Below are 23699 nucleotides of genomic sequence, written 5' to 3' on the forward strand. Positions count from 1 at the left end.
TATCACCGCTGCATATAATTCTGGACCAGTATCTCTGGCACCACCCACCCTGGCTGAGATAAGTTAACAAATTCAGGAATTGAACTTGTGACCTTTGTAGTTTGGATGGCTCAGTACCACATTGTGCCTTCATTTACTGACCAAGCCATGGAGAGAGCTATAATGAAAATACTTCAATGTATTATTGTGTAAACTGAGCTATAATAACTCACCTTGAAAAACTGCTTAATTGGTCATTTATTTCACTGCTGTTTGTGAGACCTTGCTGGGCGCAAATTGGCTGCTGCATTTCCGAACTACACAGATATACTTCAAAAGCAGTGAACTTGGGACATCCTGAGACCGCGAAATGCACTATATAAATGCAAGTTCCTTTGTTTTTATTTGGAAGTCAATTTCATATTAAGTAAGAACTACAATGCCCATGGGTCTTTGCATCGAGTTTTTTTCTGGGGGGTGGGGAGTTTCAATACTTCCTGATTCAGTGTTGTATCACCAAAGTACCAGGAAGTGCCTACCTGTGCACAGATCATCAGTAGTAGGTACTTTTACAGAACGTCTTTTCTTAGTTTGAGTCATTGTGTTATCTTTACAGTTAAACGGAAAGAGGATAGTTATTAGACAGAGATGAGATCGCTTCCTACTTTATTACTGAGAGCTGACTGTTTCAGTACAACAGCAAGATCGCGAGTGAGATAGGGGCTTCGACAGTTGATCAATTTATATTTAGAATAACTTTGTACAACTTTTAAAAATTCTTTTGGAATCAGCAGTTTGAAATCTCCATTTCCAGTAAGTGTTGCACTTTTTTTTAATAGAAAGGCGTCCAATCGAGGTGATCTTTTGAAAGCTGACTGGACATGTTCTCTTTGATAGGTTTTGCCTCTCCTGACCGGGCGAGTGGGTGGCTGCGAGAATTGCAGGCGGCTACTGGCACTCCGAGCATTCAATGACAGCAACGCCGCCAGAGCTGGGAGGAAGGAAGGTCCTTTGCACTGACTTGCTGCAATGGCAGAATCCATGCAGGTCACCCCGTTAAACATCAACAGCCTGAAGGAGCCTATGCTGAAGAAAATAAGTGATCTGCTGGACAAGACCAACAACCGCGGATGGAGGAAACTGGCAGAGATTGTGGGAGCTGATAAGCGTTTCAGACTCAGGTATAGTGTTTAAAAAAAGTATTGGACTTTGTTTTATAAAAACAACTAACTTTTCACAAGAATCACTTCTTTTTTAAAAAAAACAAAAATTGGCCCCTTTCTTCAGATCTTCTGCTGAAGCTGACTGATATTGATGTACGATTTCATGGGTACTCCTCTCATGCCTTACCCAAGCAGCCATTATTAATGCATGAATTTGAGTGCTCACAGGCTAATCAACTGTGATGGGCATCACAACCAAGCCTTATCCTGACTTCACAAGTGCAATTGACAGCAGATGTTAATGGATAGTGATCAGGAGCAAGAAGCCCGATTGACCCCTCCCACTTCCTTAGCCTAGAGGCCATTTGTATTGTCTCTACTGCCACTCCAGTTGAGATTAGTTATAGAAGTTTACAACATGGAAACAGGCCCTTCGGCCCAACATGTCCATGTCGCCCAGTCTATACCACCAAGCTAGTCCCAATTGCCTGCACTTGGCCCATATCCCTCTATACCCATCTTACCCATGTAACTGTCCAAATGCTTTTTAAAAGACAAAATTGTACCCGCCTCTACTACTGCCTCTGGCAGCTCATTCCAGACACTCACCACCCTTTGAGTGAAAAAATTGCCCCTCTGGACCCTTTTGTATCTCTCCCCTCTCACCTTAAATCTATGTCCCCTCGTTATAGACTCCCCTACCTTTGGGAAAAGATTTTGACTATCGACCTTATCTATGCCCCTCATTATTTTATAGACTTCTATAAGATCACCCCTTAACCTCCTACTCTCCAGGGAAAAAAGTCCCAGTCTATCTAACCTCTCCCTATAAGTCAAACCATCAAGTCCCGGTAGCATCCTAGTAAATCTTTTCTGCACTCTTTCTAGTTAAGTCAGTAAAAAGTTAATAGTTGCAGTAAAAGGGGAAGAGGTGTAGTGTATATCCATGCTTTGGTCAGCAGGATGGTGAGAATGCATCTGCAAATTTTACCTTGCGTGTACTGCTCGCCTTGTGAAGAACTTCTGGTACCTGCTGTCCATCTAATAAGAGCTCAAACATGTGCTTGTCTAATGACATACTATCCTTCTTGCTGGTAAGGCAAGGGAGCATCATTGGAGTTAAGATAGCTCGAAGATGACATGCCTTTTTTGGAACCTGTTGTGGCAGATTTGTATTCTGATACCTGAAGCAGTCAGGTATGTAATAGCCTGCCTCACTCCCTAATGGAACTGTAGACCTGTCACTGGGACTGGGACTCTTCCCCCAGTTCCAGATAAAACTGCAAAACACTGCCTTAAAGGGTAGGGTGGCCCTAATTGGACAAGCCGTGGGAAACTTACCAGTGCTCTGTTTTGGTAAACTACATGGTTTTGATTGGTTAAGCTCCAGCAGTACCTCTGCATATTTTAGGAGATCCCTAAGCCTTGGCTCTGCCAACCTGCTTCTAAGCTCTCAGGATTTAGCTAAGCGGGTGTGTCCCTACGGGGAGAAAGTATGCACTCCGCATTGGGAAAACTGGAACTGTACAGGCATAAATTTCTCAATAGCTTGCTTTGGTGATGGGTGTCTGCAAATGTCAGACAATTAGTTGACCAGCAAGAAAAACTTAGCAAAAACTGGGAATGAAATCTGGGATGTTCATGGTCCATATGGCTTAGTCCAGCCCTATTATATTTTTCAGACTATGCAATGCTTGTTGATGTGCAGTTCACGCTGGAGGATGTAATTTCTTCTCCCAGCTAGAGTACCTGGGTTTCCATTAGTTTGGGCTGATATCTGCCTGATCGGTTGGTGGGGAAATCCTCCTTCCTACTGCTCTTTTTGTTAGGAATTCTCCCTTGTGGGCAATTTTTGTACATTAGAACCTAACCAATTACCTTTCTCAAGTTTGGGTACTGCAATGGCTGGTGCTATTGCCATGGCCCCTCTTTAAGTGACAGCATGAAAGAGAGCCTGAAATTGTGTGAGATTCAGTTTGAGCAGAAGGTCACTGGAAAGGCTGCAAAACCAAAATCCTGAAAAAGTTGATGGTGTATTGTAGTGGAATAAAGAGAGGCAGACAAGTACCATGAAGAGATAGGGAAAAAGATAAAGGGTCAGATAGTAGAACAGGCAAATTGTAAAAGCTGGTAAATAAAGGAAAAGGCTGAGTTGAGAAAATAGGAGAATAGTTTAAGTGATAAAGACAGAAAGGAGACAAAGAAATCAGATTGAAGAAAGTCTTTCAGGGAGAATATGTAAAAGAGAAAACAGGATGAAGTCTAGCCTCTGAGAACACGGCAGAGGAACATAAGATAAATGCAGGGGAAAAAATAATTTGCATCATTGAGTAAGTAGAAACTTGGGCCTAAATTTTAACTCAGAAAAATGGGTGGGTTGGGGGCGGGGCAGGGCAGCAGTTAAAATTTTAAAAATCTAAAACCCGCCTTCAACCACTCCCAATTCCTGCTTTAATGGAGGCGAGACGAGGGGTGGGTGACCAACCCGCTCTTAGAAGACGGGTCGGTCACTAAAAGCTTTCAAGATGACTGTGGGCCTCCATTTTTACTGCTTTTTTGTTTTTAACCCCTGGGGGCCGGGATTCCCGGGCCTTTTCTACTTCATGCAATGTGAGAGGAGGCGACAAGGCACGAAACTGCAGGTAAGTGCTTTTATAGCACAGCAGGAGTGCTTCCCCCAGGCCCAAGACACGACACGATCTCTGCCCCCCCCAACCACGATCTCTGCCCCCCCCCCAACCACGATCTCTGCCCCCCCCCAACCATGATCTCTGCCCCCCCCCCCCAACCATGATCTCTGCCCCCCCCCAAACCAGGATCTCCGCCCCCCCCCCAAACCACGATCTCCGCCCCCCCCCCAAACCAGGATCTCCGCCCCCCCCCCAAACCACGATCTCCGCACCCCCCCAAACCACGATCTCCGCACCCCCCCCAAACCACGATCTCCGCCCCCCCCCACCAAACCACGATCTCCGCCCCCCCCCCCAAACCACGATCTCCGCCCCCCCCCCAAACCACGATCTCCGCAACCCCCCCAAACCACGATCTCCGCACCCCCCCCAAACCACGATCTCCGCCCCCCCCCCCAAACCACGATCTCCGCCCCCCCCCCCCCAAACCACGATCTCCACCCCCCCCAAACCACGATCTCCGCCCCCCCCCCCAAACCACGATCTCCGTCCTCCCCCCCCCTCAACCACGATCTCCGGCCCCCTCAACCACGATCTCCGGCCCCCCCCACCACCACGATCTCTCCCACCCCCCCCCACCACGATCTCTCTCACCCCCCCCCACCCGATCTCTCCCACCCCCCCCCCCGCCACGATCTCACCCACCCCCCCTCCGCCACGATCTCTCCCACCCCCCCCCGCCACGATCTCTCCCACCCCCCCCCCACCACGATCTCTCCCACCCCCCCCCACCACGATCTCTCCCACCCCCCCCCCCCACCACGATCTCTCCCACCCACCCCCCCCCCCCCCCCGATGTCCATGACTCCCGACCCCGACCCCTCCCAACATCTAAGACTTACCTTCTCGCATCCGCTTCCTTCCTCTTCTCCCGTCTGACTGCGGCCCTCCTGTCAATCAGGCTGATCTGTAGGGCGGGAAACCGACAAAAAAAACAATAAAAGACGTCTTACGTCAAAACCTATACTTCCGGGTTTCCTGCCAGGAATTCGCCCCACACCCTCCCCCCGTCTTCTTCCCCGCTCAGAATAAAAGTTGCTAAAGAAGTGACCCAATACCAAAATAACCAAACTCAAAAGCAAACTAGAGCAAATTTGAGATTCTAATGCTTAAACAAATACAAATGGTGGCACGACAGCACTACAGCTTTCTGATTTTGTGTAAATTGGCAATTTAATGCAGGCCATAGCTAGTGAGCAAAGTGGAACTCACTAAAGTTAACGTAAGCAAGAAAACAGTATCAGCAAAAAATAATGACACTAAAGACTGCCAAATCCCCAGGACCTGATGGTTTCTACCCTAGGGTTTTAAAGGAAGTTGGTGAGGGAATTGCAGATGTTTTAGCCTTAATCATCCAAAGCTCTCTCAACTCAGGAATTGTCCCCTTTAGATTGGAAAATTGCAAATGTAACTCCATTCGATGAGAGAGAGAGAAACCAGGAAATTATAGACCTGCTAGTCCAACATCTGTTGTGGGGAAGTTATTGGAATCTATAATTAAGGACAGGGTGACTGAACACTTAGAGAAGAGAAATTTGAGCTCATTAGAGAGAGCCAACATGGACTTGTAAAGGGTGAGTCATGTCTAATGAATGTAATTAAATTGTTTGAGGAAGTAATTAAAGTAGTAGACAGGGCACTGTTTATGGATGTAGTTAATATGGACTTTAAGAAGGCATTTAATAAGATGCTACATAAGAGACTGTTAGCTAAAATTAAAGCTCATGGAACTGATGCCAAATTATTGACCTGGTTAGGAGATTGGTTAGGTGGTAGAAGTCAGAGAGTCGGGATAATGGGTATTATCGAACTGGAAGGAAGTGACTAGTGGTGTCCTAAAAGGATCTGTGCTGGGGCCTCAACTATTCACTATATTTATTAATGACTGGGATAACACATATCCAAGTTTGCCGATGATACAAAGATAGTAAGTAGCGTAAAAAAGGAGCATAAAATTACAAAGAGAGATTGATAGATTGAGTGGGAAAATTAGCCTGATGGATTTCAATGTGGGTAAGTGTGAGGTCATCCATTTTGGACCAAAAAAGAATAGATCAGAGTATTTTTTAAATGGTGAAGAGCTAGGAACAGTGGAGGTCCAAAGACCATGTACACAGATCACTAAAATGTAGTGGTCAGATAGAAAAAATAATCAAAAAGGCTAATGGAATGTTAGCCTTTATATCTAGAGGGTTAGATTATAAAGGAGGGAAAGTTTTGCTTCAGCTACACAAATCCTTGGTTAGACCACATCTGGAGTATTGTGTTCAATTCTGGACACCGCACCTTAGAAAGAATATATTGGCCTTGGAAGGAGTGCAGTGCAGATTCATTAGAATGTTACCAAGGCTCCAAGGGTTAAATTATGAGGAGAGATTACATAAACTGGGCTTGTAATCCCGGGAATATAGAAGGTTGAGGGGTGATTTGTTTGAGGCTTTTAGGATTTTAAAAGGAGTTGATAGGTAGATAGAGAGAAACATTTTCCGCTGGTGGGGGAGTCTAAGACAAGGGGACATAATCTTAAAATCAGTACCAGGCCATTTGGGAGAGAAGTTAGGATACACTTCTTCACGCAAAAGGTGGTAGAAGTACGGAATTCTCTCCCACAAAAAGCAGTAGATGCTAGTTCAATTAATAATTTAAAATCTGAGGTCGATAGGTTTTTTGCTAGCCAAGGGTATTGAGGGATATGGAGCCAAGATGAGTAAATGGAGTTATAATACAGATCAGTCATGATCTCATTGAATGGCAGAACCGGCTTGAGGGGCTGAATGGCCTACTCGGGTTCCTATAAGTGGAAAAATTCATGCTGGTGCAATAGGGGCTATTTTTCTGCGGCTGAGATTAAGGTACATTATTGGGACAGAGTAGGGGAAGTTTTACACTACAGCTAACTGCTATACCTGACTTAGGTGGGATGGGGGAGTGGTGGGAAGAGAAGATTTGCTGTGTTTGCTATTTGTTACAAGATCATAAACGTGTTCTTTATAATGTGTTTACAATTTTGCTGCAAATACTGAACTAAGAAAAGTTTAAAAAATATATACCATTCACCAGAAACCTGAATGCAGCAAATTACTGAAAATAAACAAAAATCCAAGCAAAATGGAGCATAAGAAAGGTGAATGCTTACTAAAATTTGACACGTGAGCTAGTTTGTGATTCAAATACTTAATTGAAAGTACTTGTTCAGTAATTTCTTTTGCCAAATAAATTTAAGTTCTAATCAGAACTTAAGGTATTTAGCATTAAAGGTGAAGGAAAGTCTAAGGTATAAATACTTTTTGTTCAAAGTGCTCACCCATTTTATGTTCAAAAGTTTTATTTCATACTTTTAAATATATATGATCAATTTTCTCAGCCCCAGAAACCCATCCATGTCAAAGTTAATGGGATTAAAATAGAAAAAGCACCATACCTTGATATGCAAGAAGTTTGGGATAAGATAGCAGAGACATTTAACCCTAAGTTTCCAAAAACCTTTGGAAATGGGAATACTGTAGTGGAAGGTGCAAATGTTACCCCGCTGTTCAGGAAAGGGAAAAGGCTAAGCTAAAAAATTATAGACCTATTAGTCTTTCCCCCTATTGTGGGAAAACTTCCAAAGCCCAGACAGTCAATAATATGGGAGGAAATTGGTGAATATTCAGAAAGACATGACTGGTCAGTAAGAGACAGCATGGATTTGTAAAGGACAGATTGTGCTTGATTAATTTACTTGAATGTTTGGAGGAAATCACAGAATGTATAGGGGATGTAATGGATGTTCTATAAATGGATTTTCAAAAGGTATTTGATAATGTGGCACAAAATAGACTTGTTACGAAAATTAAGGCACATGATATTAAAGGAGATAGAGGGATGGCTTGGGAATAGAAAGCAAAGAATAGAGGTAAGTAGATGCTTTTTGGATTGGGGTAGTTGTGTTCCCCAGGGATCTGTGCTGGAACCTCTTTTGTTTTACATTTATAGAAATGGTTTGGACATAGGCACAGGAGGAATAATATCAAAGTTTGCTCATACCTCCAAATTGGGGAGCTTGGCAAACTGCGAGGAAGAATGCAAAATATGTCAAAAGAACATAGACAACTCAGTGGAATTGGCAGCTAGATGGTAGATATAGTTCAATGCAACGAAATGTAAAATAGTCCCTTTAAAGAAAAAGTGAACGAAAGTAAACCCTGAACAGTAAGACTCAAAACAGAATTGAGGAACAGAGAGATCTAGGGGGCAAGTACATAGATCAGTAAATGTGGGAATCCAGGTAGAAAATGAAATTTAATGCAGTAAATGTGAGGTGATATACTTTTGGAGAAAGAATATATGCTAAATTGTAAAAAATAACTGCTTTATTTCCTTTTATCATTTTACTAAGAGTTGTTAGGATATGGAATGAGCTAACAGAAGCAGTAGTGTGAGCAGCATTCATAATAGCTTTTAAAAGGGAATTGAATAAATATTTGAAAAAGAAAAATTTAAAAGGGCAGGGGAATGCGATTAAATGGTTAGCTCTTTATGAATCCGATGGGCTGAATGGCTTCATTCTGTGCTGTAAAATTCTGTAGTCCCAGAAAGGTAGATGAGTTTTATACATAGGGATATTGAATATAATAATATGGAAGTGATGTTGAGTTTGTACATGACATTGGTTAGACCGCAACTGGAATCGACTTGTCCTCCTTGTCCAGCATGCACACTGATGTGTTTTCCTTGCCTGTTGCACTTTCTATTGATGTGTCCTCCTTATTAGCTGCTAATTGTAAGTTCAATCATAAAGCGCAGAGTTTGGAACCTTCAGCCTTTTCTCAAGCCCAGAGGACTGGCAAAGGCTACTGCCTGATTGGTGAAAAAGGCTACTCCCATCGTTGGTCTAAACGCAGCAATCAGGGAGCTGCCTTTTTTAATCCTCAAGGCCTGGGAAGTTTAAACAGCTCAGGGAGATAGTCTTCAGTCCACATAGACACTAAATTTAAATGTGTAAACCAATAAAATTTATCAAATATATATTTAGTTATAGATCAACTATCAGCTATATATCATAGACAGATTGGTGAAATGGGCAGACACATGTCAGATCAAATTTAATCCAGAGAAGTGTGAAGCAATGCATTTTGGAAGGAAGAATGAGGGGAGGCAATATAAACTAAATGGTACAGTTTTATAGTGGGTGCAGAAACAGAGAGACCCAAGGGTTTATGTACATAAATCTTTGAAGATGACAGGACAGGTTGATAACACTGTTAAAAAAGCATACGGATCCTTGGCTTTATGCATAGGGGCATAGGGTACAAAAGCAAGGACATTATGGTAAAGCTTTATAAATTACTGGTTGGGCCTCAGCCTCAGAATTGTATCCAATTCTGGGCTCCACACTTTAGGAAGGATTTTTAAAAATTTATTCGTTCAAGGGATGTGGGCGTCGCTGGCAAGGCCAGCATTTATTGCCCATTCCTAATTGTCCTTGAGAAGGTGGTAGTGAGCTGCCTTCTTGCCAACTAAGTGGCTTGCTGGGCCATTTCATAGGGCGATTAAGAATCAACCACATTTATGTGGGTCTGGAGTCAGATGTGGGCCAGACCGGGTAAGGACGGCAGGTTTCCTTCCCTAAAGGGGATTAGTGAACCAGGTGGGTTTTTACAACAGTCTGGTAGTTTCATGGCCACCATTACTGATACTAGTTTTTTTTATTCCAGATTTTATTTTTAATTAATTAAATTTAAATTTGAACTTATGACTCCAGATTATTAGTCCAGGCCCCTGGATTACTAGTCCAGTAACATAACCACTATGCTACCGTACCCTGTACGGATGTCAAGGCCTTGGAGATGAGATTTACTAGAATGGTACCAGGGATGAGGGACTTCAGAAGGGATTGTTCTCCTTCGAGCAGAGGAGGTTAAGGGGAGATTTAATAGAGGTGTTCAAAATTATGAGGGGTTTTGATGGAGTAAATAAGGAGAAACTGTTTCCACTGACAGGAGGGTCGGTAACCAGATGACACAGAGGAGAAATTGTTTTATGCAGTGAGTTGTTATGATCTGGAATGTACTTCCTTGAAAGTGTGGTGGAAGCAGGTTCAATAGTAACTTTCAAAAGGGAATTGGATAAATACTTACAAGGGAATATGTAGGGGAATGGGACTAATTAGACAGCTCTTTCAAAGAGCTGGCACAGGCACGATGGACTGAATGGCCTCCTGTGCTGTATGATTCTAGTTATGCATCATATTGGCAAATAATATGGTGAGTTTTTCTTATTTGTCATTATGTGAGCAGATCAGCTAAGTTGTTCAAATGTTTTATTTTTGATTGGCAGATGAGCCAAGCAAATAGTGTGATATGTTTTACTTTTGGAGCTCTCCTGATGGTTCAGTTTGTAAACAGTATAGTGTACTGTGCACCTGAGCTGTTCTGACCAATTAGATTGCTGGTTTGATCCTTTGTCCTGCATTATTGAAGGTGCTGTCTTTCAGATGGGACATTAAACCGAGGTCCTATCTACTTGGTCTATTATTGCAGGTGGGTGTTAAAAATATTCGAAGAAGGGCAGGAAGTTTTCTTGGCATCCTGGCTGGCATTTCTCCCTCGGCCAACGCAACCAAACACCCATTAAATGGTCATTCATCTCATTCTCTGTTTATGGGACCTTATTGTGTGCAAATTGGCTGGCATGTTTGCCTACAAAACAACAGTGACCAACTATTTTAAGTAGGAACATAGGAACAGGAGTAGAACATTCAGTCCCTCAAGCCTGTTCTGCCATTCATTGAGATCATGGCTGATCTGTATCCTAACTCCATCCACCTGCCTTGTCTCCATATCCCTTAATACCCTTAGCTAGCAAAAATCTGTCGATCTCAGATTTAAAATGATTAATTGAGATACCTTCCACTACTTTTTGTGGGAGAGAGTTCCACACATCTACCACCCTTGGAGCAAAGAAGCGTTTCTGAATTTCTCTCCTGAATGGCCTGGTACTGATTTTAAGGTCATGTCCCCTAGTCCTAGACTCCCCCACCAGTGGAAAAAGTTTCTCTCTATCTACCCTATCAATTCCTTTCAAAATCCTAAAAATTTCAATCAAATCACCCCTTAACCTTCTATATTCCCAGGAATACAAGACCAGTTTATGTAATCTCTCCTCATAATCTAACCGTTGGAGCCCTGGTAACATTCTAGTGAATCTGCACTGCACTCCCTCCAAGGCCAATATATTCTTTCTAAGGTGCAATGCCCAGAACTGTCCCAGATGTGGTCTAACCAGGGTTTTGTATAGCCTGCGCAAAACTTCCCTTTACATCCTAGCCCTCTAGATCTAAAGACTAACATTCCATTAGCCATTTTGATTATCTTTTTGTACCTGACTAGTGATCTTTGTACATGGACCCCTAAATCTCTTTGGATCTCCACTGTTCCTGCTTTTCACCATTTAAAAAATACTTGGATCTATCCTTGTTTGGTCCAAAATGGATGACCTCACACTTACCTGTGTTTGAAATCCATCTGCCACAGTTTTGCCCACTCACTTAACCTATCAATGTCTGTTTGTAATTTTATGCTCCCATCTACACTACCTACTATGCCATCAATCTTTGTGTCATCGGCAAACTTGGATATAAGCCTCTTTATTGTGTTATCTAAGTCAATAATAAATATAATGAATAGTTAAGGCCAGAGCCCAGATCCTTGTGGGACACCACTAGTTACTTCCTTCCAATTTGAGTACATATCCATTAGCCCTACTCTCTGTCTTCTACCGCCTGACTAATCTCCTAACCAGGTCAATAATTTGTCTTCAATTCCATGAGATTTAATATTAGCTAACAGTCTCTTATGTGGAACCTTATCAAATGCCTTCTGGAAGTCCATATAAACGACATCCATAGACATTTCCCTGCCTATAACTTTAGTTACTTACTCAAAAAAGATTCAATTAGGTTCAATAGACATGACCTACCCTTTACAAGTCCATGTTGGCTCTCTCTCATGAGCTCAAATTTCTCTCAGTGCTCAGTCACCCTGTCCTTAATTATAGATTTCAATAACTTTTCCACAACAGATGTTAGACTAACAGGTCAATAATGTCCTGGCTTCTCTCTCTCTCATCTTTCTTAACTAATGGAGTTACATTTGCAATTTTCTAATCTAAAGGGATAATTCCTGAATCGAAAGAGCTTTGGAAGATTATGGCTAAAGCATTTGCAATTTCCTCACCTACTTCCTTTCAAACCCTAAGGTGGAAACCATCAGGTCCTGGGGATTTGTCTTTAGTGCTATTATTTTTTCTAATATGTGAAGGCCTTAGAGAGGGTGCAGAGGAGATGTACTAGAATGATTCCAGGGATGAGGGACTTAAATTATGTGGATAGACTGGAGAAGCTGGGATTGTTCTTCTTGGAACAGAGATGGTTGAGAAGAGATTTGATAGAGGTATTCAAAATCATGAAGGGTCTAGACAGAGTGGATAGAGAGAAACCATTCCCATTGGCAGAAGGGACAAGAACCAGAGGGTGTAGATTTAAGGTGATTGGCAAAAGAACCAAAGGTGATATGAGGAAAAACTTTTTTACACAGCGAGTGGTTAGGATCTGGAATGCACTGCCTGAGGGAGTGGAGGAGGCAGATTCAATCGTGGCCTTCAAAAGGGAACTGGATAAGTACTTGAAACGAAAAAATGTGCAGGGCTAGGGGGATAGGGCGGGACAGTGGGACCAGCTGGATTGCTCGTGCATAGAGCCGGCATGGACTTGATGGGCTGAAAGGCCTCCTTCCGTGCTGTAACCTTCTATGATTCTATACCGTGTTCTTGCTTACGTTAACCTTAGTGAGCTCCAGTCCTTGATTCATTATTTGTTTTTCTGGAATGTCACATGTAGTATGATGAGTTTTATTTTCGATTCCGTGGCTTGATTAGGTGAATAAAGGTATATTACTTCTACTTGTGTGAGGATACTTGTGCACTTTCTACAGTAACACAAGAATTTGGCAATAAAATGTTATCCAGATATGAAATATAAACAGTGCAGTCTGCATGCCCTAGACTGCAGCTGTGGTGTAGAAGCACAGACTTCTTTGTGAGTTATAGTTCACTCATGGAGTGAGCTGTATGTTCGAATGTCCCTCATTACATATCCTCTATACATAAATTACAAACTAGAGGCCAAATATTCATGTCGAAATATAGTCTTAACTGATGTAAAGTGTTCACTGCGGAGCTAATATTATAAAATGGATTAGATTTCTTTTCTGTGGTTACAGAATGTTCTGTTAATTATAATTTATGATGTTTCAGATAATTAAAGGGCCCTGGATATAATTGTTTGTTTGATGCTCAAATTGCACATGACTAAATGCTGGAAAGTCCCCAGTGGAAAGTCCTTACTTCAATATTTGTACATGTGACTAAATATGGGGAAGCCCCTCCAAAAACATGTCGGTCTCTCAGTCTGTAAAATTATAGTGCAGTCACCTTAAGTGGCCCTAACCACTCTATCGGCTGGTATGAAGACGGTTACAGCCATGGAAGGAGCATTTACATCGCAGCCTGTCAGACTGTTAATTAGCTGGCGAATCCTTCCACTACTTCACACTGTTCTTCAAAGGTGAAGAGTGTGAAAATATGAAAGCAATGACAACCTTAAGAGGCCAATGTCAGGGAAAGCTGCTATCAGTAAGGAGACTGAAAAAAGCAGGATATAATCTAGCAAGTAATGCAATAAGATCCTGCTGTTTAAAGGAACACGCCACAACAAGGTGCTGTGATGACCTTACTTTTTGCAGAAGACTCAAGGTTAACCTCGTCCCCATATCTAATTGAAATATATTTTGAAGTTACATTTTTTAAAAAAATCTCTGCAACACAGCTTTAATCAGGAGGCTAATTAATGTCATATTTTGCTCTTTCTGATGATGGGATGCTGGAATTTTGGTGCTTAGCCTTGTCTGTAGTCTCACTGCCCCTCCCCACTCCTAATGATTTCAGTGGAGCAGCAGGAATGGTGTCAATACTGAGACTCAAGTGATAAAATGTCATGTTTGACACCACAGCCTTAGATGTGACAGAAAGGTGGTGGCCGAGTCAGAAAAGGAGAATATTTTTTGCATGACTACTTTGGGATAAAGCAGTCCTGTAATAATCTTTGTAGTGTAGGGTTTTGTAGACCTGATTACAAACCATAGAGCTGCAGTATGTTGCAGTTAGGGTGTAGAATGGATTTTTATGTGTGTAAATTAAGGGGAAATACTCACGGTACTTGTGGTGATGTAACACATTGGATCCTTCATTATTGCATAAACTATACAAAACACACTGAGATACATTTTTCTTTGTGTATAAAGTTAAAGAAAAACTCTTACTTAAATATAGTTATAATGAGAGTTAAGTAAAAGAATTTTGTTTTTAATTTCAGCAATCCTGTGCTCCAAATGTTGAGCTGCTCATCAAGGAAGTGCTGGTCAGAGAGAGGGCTACAACACCTTAGGCCTAATTCTCTGATCCATGCTCCCTTTCAGCATAGCTCAATGCTGGGACCACAGAATTTACGCTGCGATAGCTACTGTTAGGGACATCTGGTCAGAAACATGTGAAGGATTAAATACTACCAAGAGATGCATGAACTTTCACATGGCTATGTTATCTGCCCGTATGTTAGGTTTAATATTCCTAGAAATCTCTTAGTGTTTTTTTTTCATGCAAGTCAGGCAGGAATTGATTGTGCCTGGATGCAACCCTTCACTTAGAGAGAAAAATCTTTAACCCGAGAAAAGTGAAGTCGTCAATGCAGGAGTGCAAATGCAGCAGCAGTAGATATGGTCTAGACTCAGGAAAACCACTTGTCTGCCTGTCTTCCACAGGTAAAAATAACAGCGTACTGTGGTGCAACTAATGCTGTACCTTCATTTAACTCATAAGCCCATTGTAATCTCATCAGCCATCTTGGTTCGATGGTTCTTGTTTGGCATGTCTTTCAACATTCAGGAATAGAATAGGTTATTTCTATTTTTGACAGCATCTTGGAAGATCGTGACTGGGGAAGCACTATAGGAGTCAGACCAGACCAGAGGTGTTGCAGCTACAAAGTGGCCTCCTGTCTTAATGCTAAATATCTCCATGGAATGTTATACACACTGCTTTATCTACTGTGGAAGCTGTGCCAAATAGGGAAATTTCTGTTTTTATTTCATACAGTTTTGAAATGCCTAGTGTTAAAATGGAAGTTGTCTTCCCTTATCAAGGTTTAAAATGAAGGATGGGAGATGAATTGTCTACAGGAACACTCAATGTTGATTGATCTGGAAATTAGGCCAAAGGGGGTTTCTTCTGGTAGCAAAAAATTGTACATTTTAAGGCCTGAGCTGCTATTTAAGATTTGGAAAATGTATGATAAATTGCTCATAAGAACAGAGAAGATTAAAAGAGGTGTTTAAAATTATGAACCATAGAACCATAGAAAAGATACAGCACAGAAGGGGCCATTCGGCCGATCGTGTCCGCGCCAGTTCGAAGAACAACCAGGTGCCCATTCTAATCCCACCTTCCAGCACCCGGTCCGTAGCCCTGCAGCTTACAGCACTTTAGGTGCAGGTTCAGGTACTTTTTAAAAGAGTTGAGGGTCCCTGCCACTACCACCAATTGGGACAGTGAATTCCATACACCCACCACCCTCTGGGTAAAAAAGTTTTTCCGCATGTCCCCTCTAATCCTTCCACCAATCAGCTTAAATCTATGTCCTCTAGTTCTTGAACTCTCCGCTAAGGGAAACAGGTACTTCCTGTCTACTCTATCTGGGCCCCTCATAATTTTGTACACCTCAATCAAGAATCCCCTCAGCCTCCTCTGCTCCAAGGAAAATAACCCCAGCTGATCCAATCTCTCCTCGTAGCTGTAATTTTCAAGCCCTGGCAACATTTTTGTAAATCTTCTCTGCACTCTCTCCAGAGCAATTACATCCTTCCTGTAATGTGGTGACCAGAACTGCGCACAGTACTCCAGCTGTGGCGTTACCAGCGTTTTATACAGTTCCATCATTACATCCCTGCTTTTGTATTCTATACCTCGGCTAATAACGGAGAGCATTCCGTATGCCTTCTTCACAACCTTATCCACCTGTACTGCCATCTTCAGGGACCTGTGCACGTGCACTCCAAGATCTCTCACTTCCTCTACCCCTCTCAATATATTCCCATTTACTGCGTATTCCTTTTACTGTTTGCCCTCCCTAAGTGCATTACCTCATATTTCTCCGGGTTGAACTCCATTTGCCACTTTTCCGCCCACTCCACCAACCCATTGATATCTTCTTGGAGTCTACAGCTATCCTCTTCACTATCAACTACACGGCCAATTTTTGTGTTGTCTGCAAATTTGCCAATCATGCCCCCTACATTCAAGTCCAAATCATTAATATATACCACAAATATATACCATGAAGGGATGGGACAGAGTAGATAGAAACAGACTGTTTCAGCGATTGAGGGGATGTATATATATAAAATGTAAGAGGTTTAGAAGAGAGCAGGAGAACCTTTTTTAGGTGAGGCTGTGGAATGCACTACCAGAGTTAATCATTGAAGCAGAGACCATGTCAACAACAACAACAACTTGCATTTATATAGCGCCTTTAACATAGTAAAACATCCCAATGCACTTCACAGGAGCGTTATCAAACAAAATTTGACTCAGCCATATAAGGAGGTATTAGAACAGGTGACCAAAAGCTTGGTTAAAGAGGTAGGTTTTAAGGAGGGTCTTAAAGGAGGAGAGAGAGGTAGAGAGGTTTAGGGAGGGAATTCCAGAGCTTAGAGCCTCGACAGCTGAAGGCACGACCGCCAAGAGGCAACAATTGGAGGAACGCAGAGATCTGGAGGGTTGTAAGACTGAAGGAGGTTACAGAGATAGAATGGGGCGAGGCCATGGAGGGATTTGAAAACAAGGATGAGAATTTTAAAATCGAGGTGTTCCCGGACCAGGAGCCAATGTAGGTCAGTGAGCGCAGGGATGATGGGTGAACGAGAGTTGGTGTGAGTTAGGATACGGGCAGCAGAGTTTTGAATGAGCTCAAGTTAATGGAGGGTGGAAGATGGGAGCCCTGCCAGGAGAGCATTGGAATAGTCCAGTTCAGAGGTAATAAAGACATGGATGAGGGTTTCAGCAGCATATGAGCTGAGGTAGGGGTGGAGATGGGTGGTTTTGATGATGGAGTAGATATGTGGTCGGAAGCTCATCTCCAGGTCATATAGGATGTCAAGGTTGCAAATGGTCTGGTTCAGTCTCAGACAGTGGCCAGGGAGAGGGATGGAGTTTGTGGCGGGGACCAAAGACAATATCAACATTTAAAAATAGGTTAGATTGGTAGTTGAAGGGAAGGAGAATAAAGGGAAATGTGAGCAGGGGGGCACATGGGATTAGGACTACTGTTCATATGTAGGATAAACACCAATGTGGGCTAGTTGTGCTGTACCGCCTATTTCTGTGTTGTAATTTCTATGTACTTCTATGTAATTTGCACTCGATGCAATACTCTCTTATTGTATCTTTGACTATGGGTGTTTAAAGGCACAGTGTGATTCTTCTGTAATTTTTAGTTCTGGTAAAAGGTTCAAACTTCATGGGTGAACTGGAAGTGTATCTACAACATTGTATCTTGAAGTTCTATGAACGATTTTATCCAAAAGCTCTGTCACTTATCATATTCAAAGAATTCTGTTCTGAAAAAGATACATTAACTCCTAGTGGACTGATCCAGTTTTATTGTTTCTAAGAATCTGTGCTGTTTCAGTATCTAGCTGTACCTTTTGGCTTCTGCGTATTATGTAAGCAGTAAATAAATTAAGCATGTAGCCTTGGTCTGTCAACCTGTTATTTTCCACATTTCAGAAGTACGAGAAGATTGAGGTGAGCATCCCAAGTAATCTCCAGTGAGTGATCTTTTGAGATAAGAGGTTAATTCTTTAACATGACATGCTAACCCATGCAAGATACATAAAAGGTCACAGATTTTGGTTCATACAAGTCTCCATCTGCTTATGGAAATTATCTTTCAGCCAAGTGTTGGGAGAAAAGCCTGAATTGTATACAGTACTTGTGCCAGCAACTCTTGAACTCAAAATGATGCTTAACAGGAAAAGGCCATTCGGCCCAACAATTCAGCCCCTTTTTGATTGATTTGAACCCTACCTACATGCTTCTTACCACATCCCTCAATCCATTCTCTTCTTGATGAAATGCATTAGTTGCCTCTTGAACCCATTTATACTAATTACTTCAGTGCCGCTCATGGTGACTTACTTCTTAAGTTTATTACTTTTTGGCTTCAAAAGTTTTGCCTAGCTTCCCTTCTTGCTTCTAAGTTAGTACTTTTTGTTATTTAATGATTAACAACTTATTGGATCCACTTTGTCAGTTCCTTTCATGATCTCAAAGACATCACATGCAAATATTCTTTTTACAGCTCAGAGGACCTAGATAAGTGCTCGTTGAAAGTATTGGATCCAGAAGGAAGCCCTAGCCGAAGTTTACTCCATGTGATGGGTAACCGGGGCGTGACTGTGAAAGACCTGTTGGAGTTCCTTCAAGCAATGGGACACACCGAAGCCTTTCAGCTTCTGAGATCTTCAGGTTGGTTTCAAGGGCTTTTCAATCATTTGTTTACTGAGTATGTGGAACATTTGCTAAACGTTATCATTTCTATAATAGACCCATTGGTCCCAGAGCCTTCGACTGGTGGGAACGGGGCAATAGTGGGCTGAACATGGCACCACACCACTTACTGCCTTGTTCCCGTTTGTGATATGGCTGCTGCCATTTCTGACCCATAGTGAAAATGGGTGGCCAGAGCACCCACCTGTTTCAGGCGGGAGGCCACTTTTAATATGCAAACCAGGATCCTACAGCAGTTATAGGACCCAATACAATTTTGAGGTACCAATTGGTGGAAGGTGCACCGGGCGTGCTCAGTTCATTGGTACTAAGCATTGATTGGCTTAACCAGCCATCCTTAAAGGGACCGCTGCAAACCGTTAACAAAACAGCGCAAGGTAAGTTTTTTTTTTAAAGCATTCCAGCCTGCTGCTGGCGCATCTTGCTGCTTGTCTTCCCCTCCTTTAACATACAACCTCTGGCTTGGCTCTGCAGAAGCGCCGCTGAAATTCCTGCCACCCGTCCAAACTCCACCCAAAGTTAAAATTGCTCCCATTATTTCTCAGCATTTCAAATATCAGCTGTTAGTTACTTAGCTCATGGATTCATTTGAAGTCTTCAAGTTTCTCAGAATCCTCTTACAGGCAAGAAGGTGAAGTGAGTGTTGACGCTCCACTTTTGGTCAAGTCAATGCAACTTTAAATTTGGATCTCACCGAGTGAGGAGTCTATCATAGTAAATGGAATTCAGGTCTCGGTGTTTGATGCCGATAGTGGATGCCTAAAATAGGAAGTATCCATTAGGTGATCACCATGAAAACTCTGGGCCTTCCATTGAATGTTACACCTGCTGAAGATTGGTCTGCTGAGAGTTATTTAATTCAACACCTGCGATTTGCACCAATTATATTGGAAAATAAAGGTGGAGATGAAGTCAATTTTTAAAAAAAATTCTTCTTGGGCATTTATTGCCAATCTCTAGTTGTGCTGAGAAGGTGGTGATGGGCCTTCTTGAACAACTAAGTGGCTTACTGGGTCACTTGAAAGACCATTAAGAGTCAATCATGTTATGTGGACTAGAGTCACATGTGAGCAAGATTGGATAGGGTTGGTAAGTTTTATTCCCTGAAAGACATTAGTGAACCAGTTGGGTTATTCACAATAATGTGGCGGCTTTTCTGGTGCTAGCCCACAAATTACCAGATTTATTGAATTCAGTTCCACAGTTTGCCATGGTGGGATTTGAACTCAAGCTCGAGATTGTTCACTCGGTACAATAACCACTACACCACCAAGTCCTAATTGTAGATGTGACCTTTCCTTTGTAGGCCAGTATAGCTAGGACATAAGTTTCCCTAAACTCAACTGACAGAAAGAAGTAAGCTGCCTGGAATGATTACAGTATGCTCCCACATGCTGGAAAATACTGCATCTGAAGTGCTCTAAAGTCTTTCCATGTGAACATGGATTTGTGTCACAGTAAAGCATGTTAGTTTAGGAAGCAGCTGACTGTATATGATAAATATCCAAATGATTTTTGAAACTTTGTTTTGTTTCTTTATGATGCCTTTTCATTTCAGCTTCATTGAAGATTCTCATTCAGCCAGTTTCCCAGGCAGTACTGGCTGGTCAGGCGGTGAGGCTCTATTGCCAAGCAGCAGGACATCCGAATGTTGAATATCAGTGGTTTAGAAAGAATACAGAGGTATGGATATGGAAGAGCCTTCCCAAAAATGGCATCATTTAATTTAACTTTATATATTTTCATAAGAACATAAGAACATAAGAAATAGGAGCAGGAGTAGGCCAATCGGCCCCTCGAGCCTGCTCCGCCATTCAATAAGATCATGGCTGATCTGATCCTAACCTCAAATCTAAATTCATGTCCAATTTCCTGCCCGCTCCCCGTAACCCCTAATTCCCTTTACTTCTAGGAAACTGTCTATTTCTGTTTTAAATTTATTTAATGATGTAGCTTCCACAGCTTCCTGGGGCAGCAAATTCCACAGACCTACTACCCTCTGAGTGAAGAAGTTTCTCCTCATCTCAGTTTTGAAAGAGCAGCCCCTTATTCTAAGATTATGCCCCCTAGTTCTAGTTTCACCCATCCTTGGGAACATCCTTACCGCATCCACCCGATCAAGCCCCTTCACAATCTTATATGTTTCAATAAGATCGCCTCTCATTCTTCTGAACTCCAATGAGTAGAGTCCCAATCTACTCAACCTCTCCTCATATGTCCACCCCCTCATCCCCGTGATTAACCGAGTGAACCTTCTTTGTACTGCCTCGAGAGCAAGTATGTCTTTTCTTAAGTATGGAGACCAAAACTGTATGCAGTATTCCAGGTGCGGTCTCACCAATACCTTATATAACTGCAGCAATACCTCCCTGTTTTTATATTCTATCCCCCTAGCAATAAAAGCCAACATTCCGTTGGCCTTCTTGATCACCTGCTGCACCTGCAAACTAACTTTTTGATTTTCTTGCACTAGGACCCCCAGATCCCTTTGTACTGCAGTACTTTCCAGTTGCTCGCCATTAAGATAATAACTTGCTCTCCGATTTTTCCTGCCATAGTGCATAACCTCACATTTTCCAATATTGTATTGCATCTGCCAAATCTCCGCTCACTCACCCAGCCTGTCTATATCCCTTTGTAGGTTTTTTATGTCCTCCTCACTCTCTACTTTCCCTCCCATCTTTGTATCATTTGCAAACTTTGATATGTTACACTCGGTCCCCTCCTCCAAATCGTTAATATAGATTGTAAAGAGTTGGGGACCCAGCACCGACCCCTGCGGAACACCACTGGCTACAGGTTGCCAGTCCGAGAATGTACCATTTATCCCAACTCTCTGCTTCCTGTTAGACAACCAATCCTCCACCCATGCCAGAATATTACCTCCAATCCAGTGATTCTTTATCTTGAGCAATAATCTTTTATGTGGCACCTTGTCGAATGCCTTCTGGAAGTCCAAATACACTACGTCCACTGGTTCCCCTTTATCCACCCTATACGTTATATCCTCAAAGAACTCAAGCAAATTTGTCAGACATGACTTCCCCTTAGTAAAGCCATGCTGACTTTGTCCTATTAAATTATGTTTATCCAAATGTTCTGCTACTGTCTCCTTAATAATAGACTCCAAAATTTTACCCACCACAGATGTTAAGCTAACTGGTCTATAATTTCCAGCCTTCTGCCTACTACCCTTTTTAAATAAGGGTGTTACATTGGCAGTTTTCCAATCTGCCGGGACCTTTGCCGAGTCCAGAGAATTTTGGAAAATTATTACCAAAGCATCCACAATCCCTACTGCCACTTCCCTCAAGACCCTAGGATGTAAGCCATCAGGTCCAGGGGATTTATCTGCCTTGAGTCCCTTCAGTTTTCTTCCCTCTGCTCCCCACTTCTTCTGATGGTGCTGACTCCTGCTGGGGTATGATTCTACCAGGGCCATTGGCCACTTTAGCTTAGTGGTCATTCTTTATGTGTGATCCTTGATATTCAGCAGACTTCAGCTATGGGGTGTTACAGATGAGCTCGGTGCTGTCCTCACCCGATGTCTGCACTTTTCAGAAAGCGTCACTGGATGGCGATCAGGAGTAAGACTCCCAGCTGATTTTTTTTGTTCATTCTCTCTCCAGTCAGTGGGCCGTGAGACCAATTGTAACATCCCTCCTGTCACCAAGCTGAGATCAGCGAACTAAGCAGAAGCCAAGATTTGAGCCTGCACCTCCCTTGTTATTTAAAAGCCATCAAAAATGTGAACTTTTATTTTCATTGATTTCAGTAATTACAAAATGATTTCTTGGATTTCTCCCAAACTTTGTAAATGTTTTTATGTCACTGGCTTTTGGGTTCACTTGAAAATTAATTCTACTGGGAATGTGTTCCTTACTCTTCACCCATATGTGAACTCTCATTTATAGCAGAGTAATTCAAAATATAGTGACAGATTTTCACTAGTGACTTAACTGTGGACTTTGGCCTTCACCTAGATTTCTCAATCTAAAAAAACAAATCCGCTGCTTCTTAATATAGTGCAAATAAGAGGATAGTGGTGAAATACATTCACAGGATGACGCCCTGGCTGTTTATTGAGCTGTCAGTTCAGTAGGTACAAATGGGAGATGTAAGCTCTCGATAAACTCCCTGCAGTGACACACCTACAATCAGGAATGTGGTGGACTGAAGGACTGACTGTGCATCCTACTGCACTGTGGCAAGTTATATTAGTGCTACAATGTATCGAGTAACTGAATTTTTAAGTATGTCTACTGATTTTAAAACCTTGACTCTGACCGAGTTTCATTGTCATTTTTCCTCTTGCGGTATGCTGACTTTCCTTAATTTGGTTTTGCCGTCTGTCCTTTCTCCTTTGTTTTGAATCATAGAATCATAGAATGGTTTCAGCACGGAAGGAGGCCATTCGGTCCGTTGAGTCCATGCCAGCTCTCTGCAAGAGCAATCCAGCTAGTCCCACTCCCCTGCCCTACCCCCATAGCCTTGCAAGTTTTTTCCCTTCAAGAACTTATCCAATTCCCTTTTGAAAGACACGATTGAATCTGCCTCCACCACCCCCTCAGACAGTGCATTTCAGATCATAACAACTCACTGTGCAAAAAAAGTTTTTTTTCATGTCACCTTTGGTTCTTTTGCCAATCACCTTAAATCTATGTCCTCTGGTTCTTGACACCCTCCGCCAATGGGAACAGTTTCTCTTATCTACTCTGTCCAGACCCTTCAAATTTCCTCTCAACCTTCCCTGCCCAAAGGAGAACAACCCCAGTTTCTCCAGTCTATGTACGTAACTGAAGTCCTTCATCCCTGGAATCATTCTGGTAAATCTCTTCTGCACCCTCTCTAAGGCCCCCTAAATTCCGGTGCCCAGAACTGGACACAATACTCCAGTTGTGGCCGAACCGGTGTTTTATAAAGTTTCATCATAACCTCCTTGCTTTTTTACTCTCTGCCTCTATTTATAAAGCCCAGGATCCCATATGTTTTTTTAACCAAATTCTAAACCTGTCCTGCCACCTGCAATGATTTGTGCACATGTACCCCCAGATCTCTCCGTTCCTGCACCCCTTTTAGAATTGTACCCTTTAGTTTATATTGCCTCTCCTCATTCTTCCTACCGAGATATGTCACTTCACACTTTTCTGCGTTGAATTTCATCTGCCACATGTCCTCTTGAAGTCTAACACTATCCTCCTCACTG

General features: G+C 42.3%; 1 protein-coding gene across 2 annotated transcripts in view; it reads left to right on the plus strand.

Moving 5' to 3' along the window:
• Positions 1-490: 490 nt before the first annotated feature.
• The window catches only part of LOC137321608 (mucosa-associated lymphoid tissue lymphoma translocation protein 1-like), a 137026-nt gene continuing 113817 nt past the window's right edge, over positions 491-23699 (plus strand). The window contains exons 1-4 of one of the 2 annotated variants that reach the window (XM_067984066.1): positions 491-542; positions 877-1160; positions 18285-18451; positions 20052-20176. In XM_067984066.1, the coding sequence (XP_067840167.1) occupies positions 1009-1160; positions 18285-18451; positions 20052-20176 (444 nt within the window). In that variant the 5' untranslated portion in view covers positions 491-542; positions 877-1008. Of the gene's footprint in view, positions 793-876; positions 1161-18284; positions 18452-20051; positions 20177-23699 lie in introns of both variants that reach the window. The other variant, XM_067984074.1, reaches the window with a different exon arrangement.

Source organism: Heptranchias perlo, chromosome 1, assembly GCF_035084215.1.
Source record: "Heptranchias perlo isolate sHepPer1 chromosome 1, sHepPer1.hap1, whole genome shotgun sequence".
Taxonomy (NCBI): Eukaryota; Metazoa; Chordata; class Chondrichthyes; order Hexanchiformes; family Hexanchidae; genus Heptranchias; species Heptranchias perlo.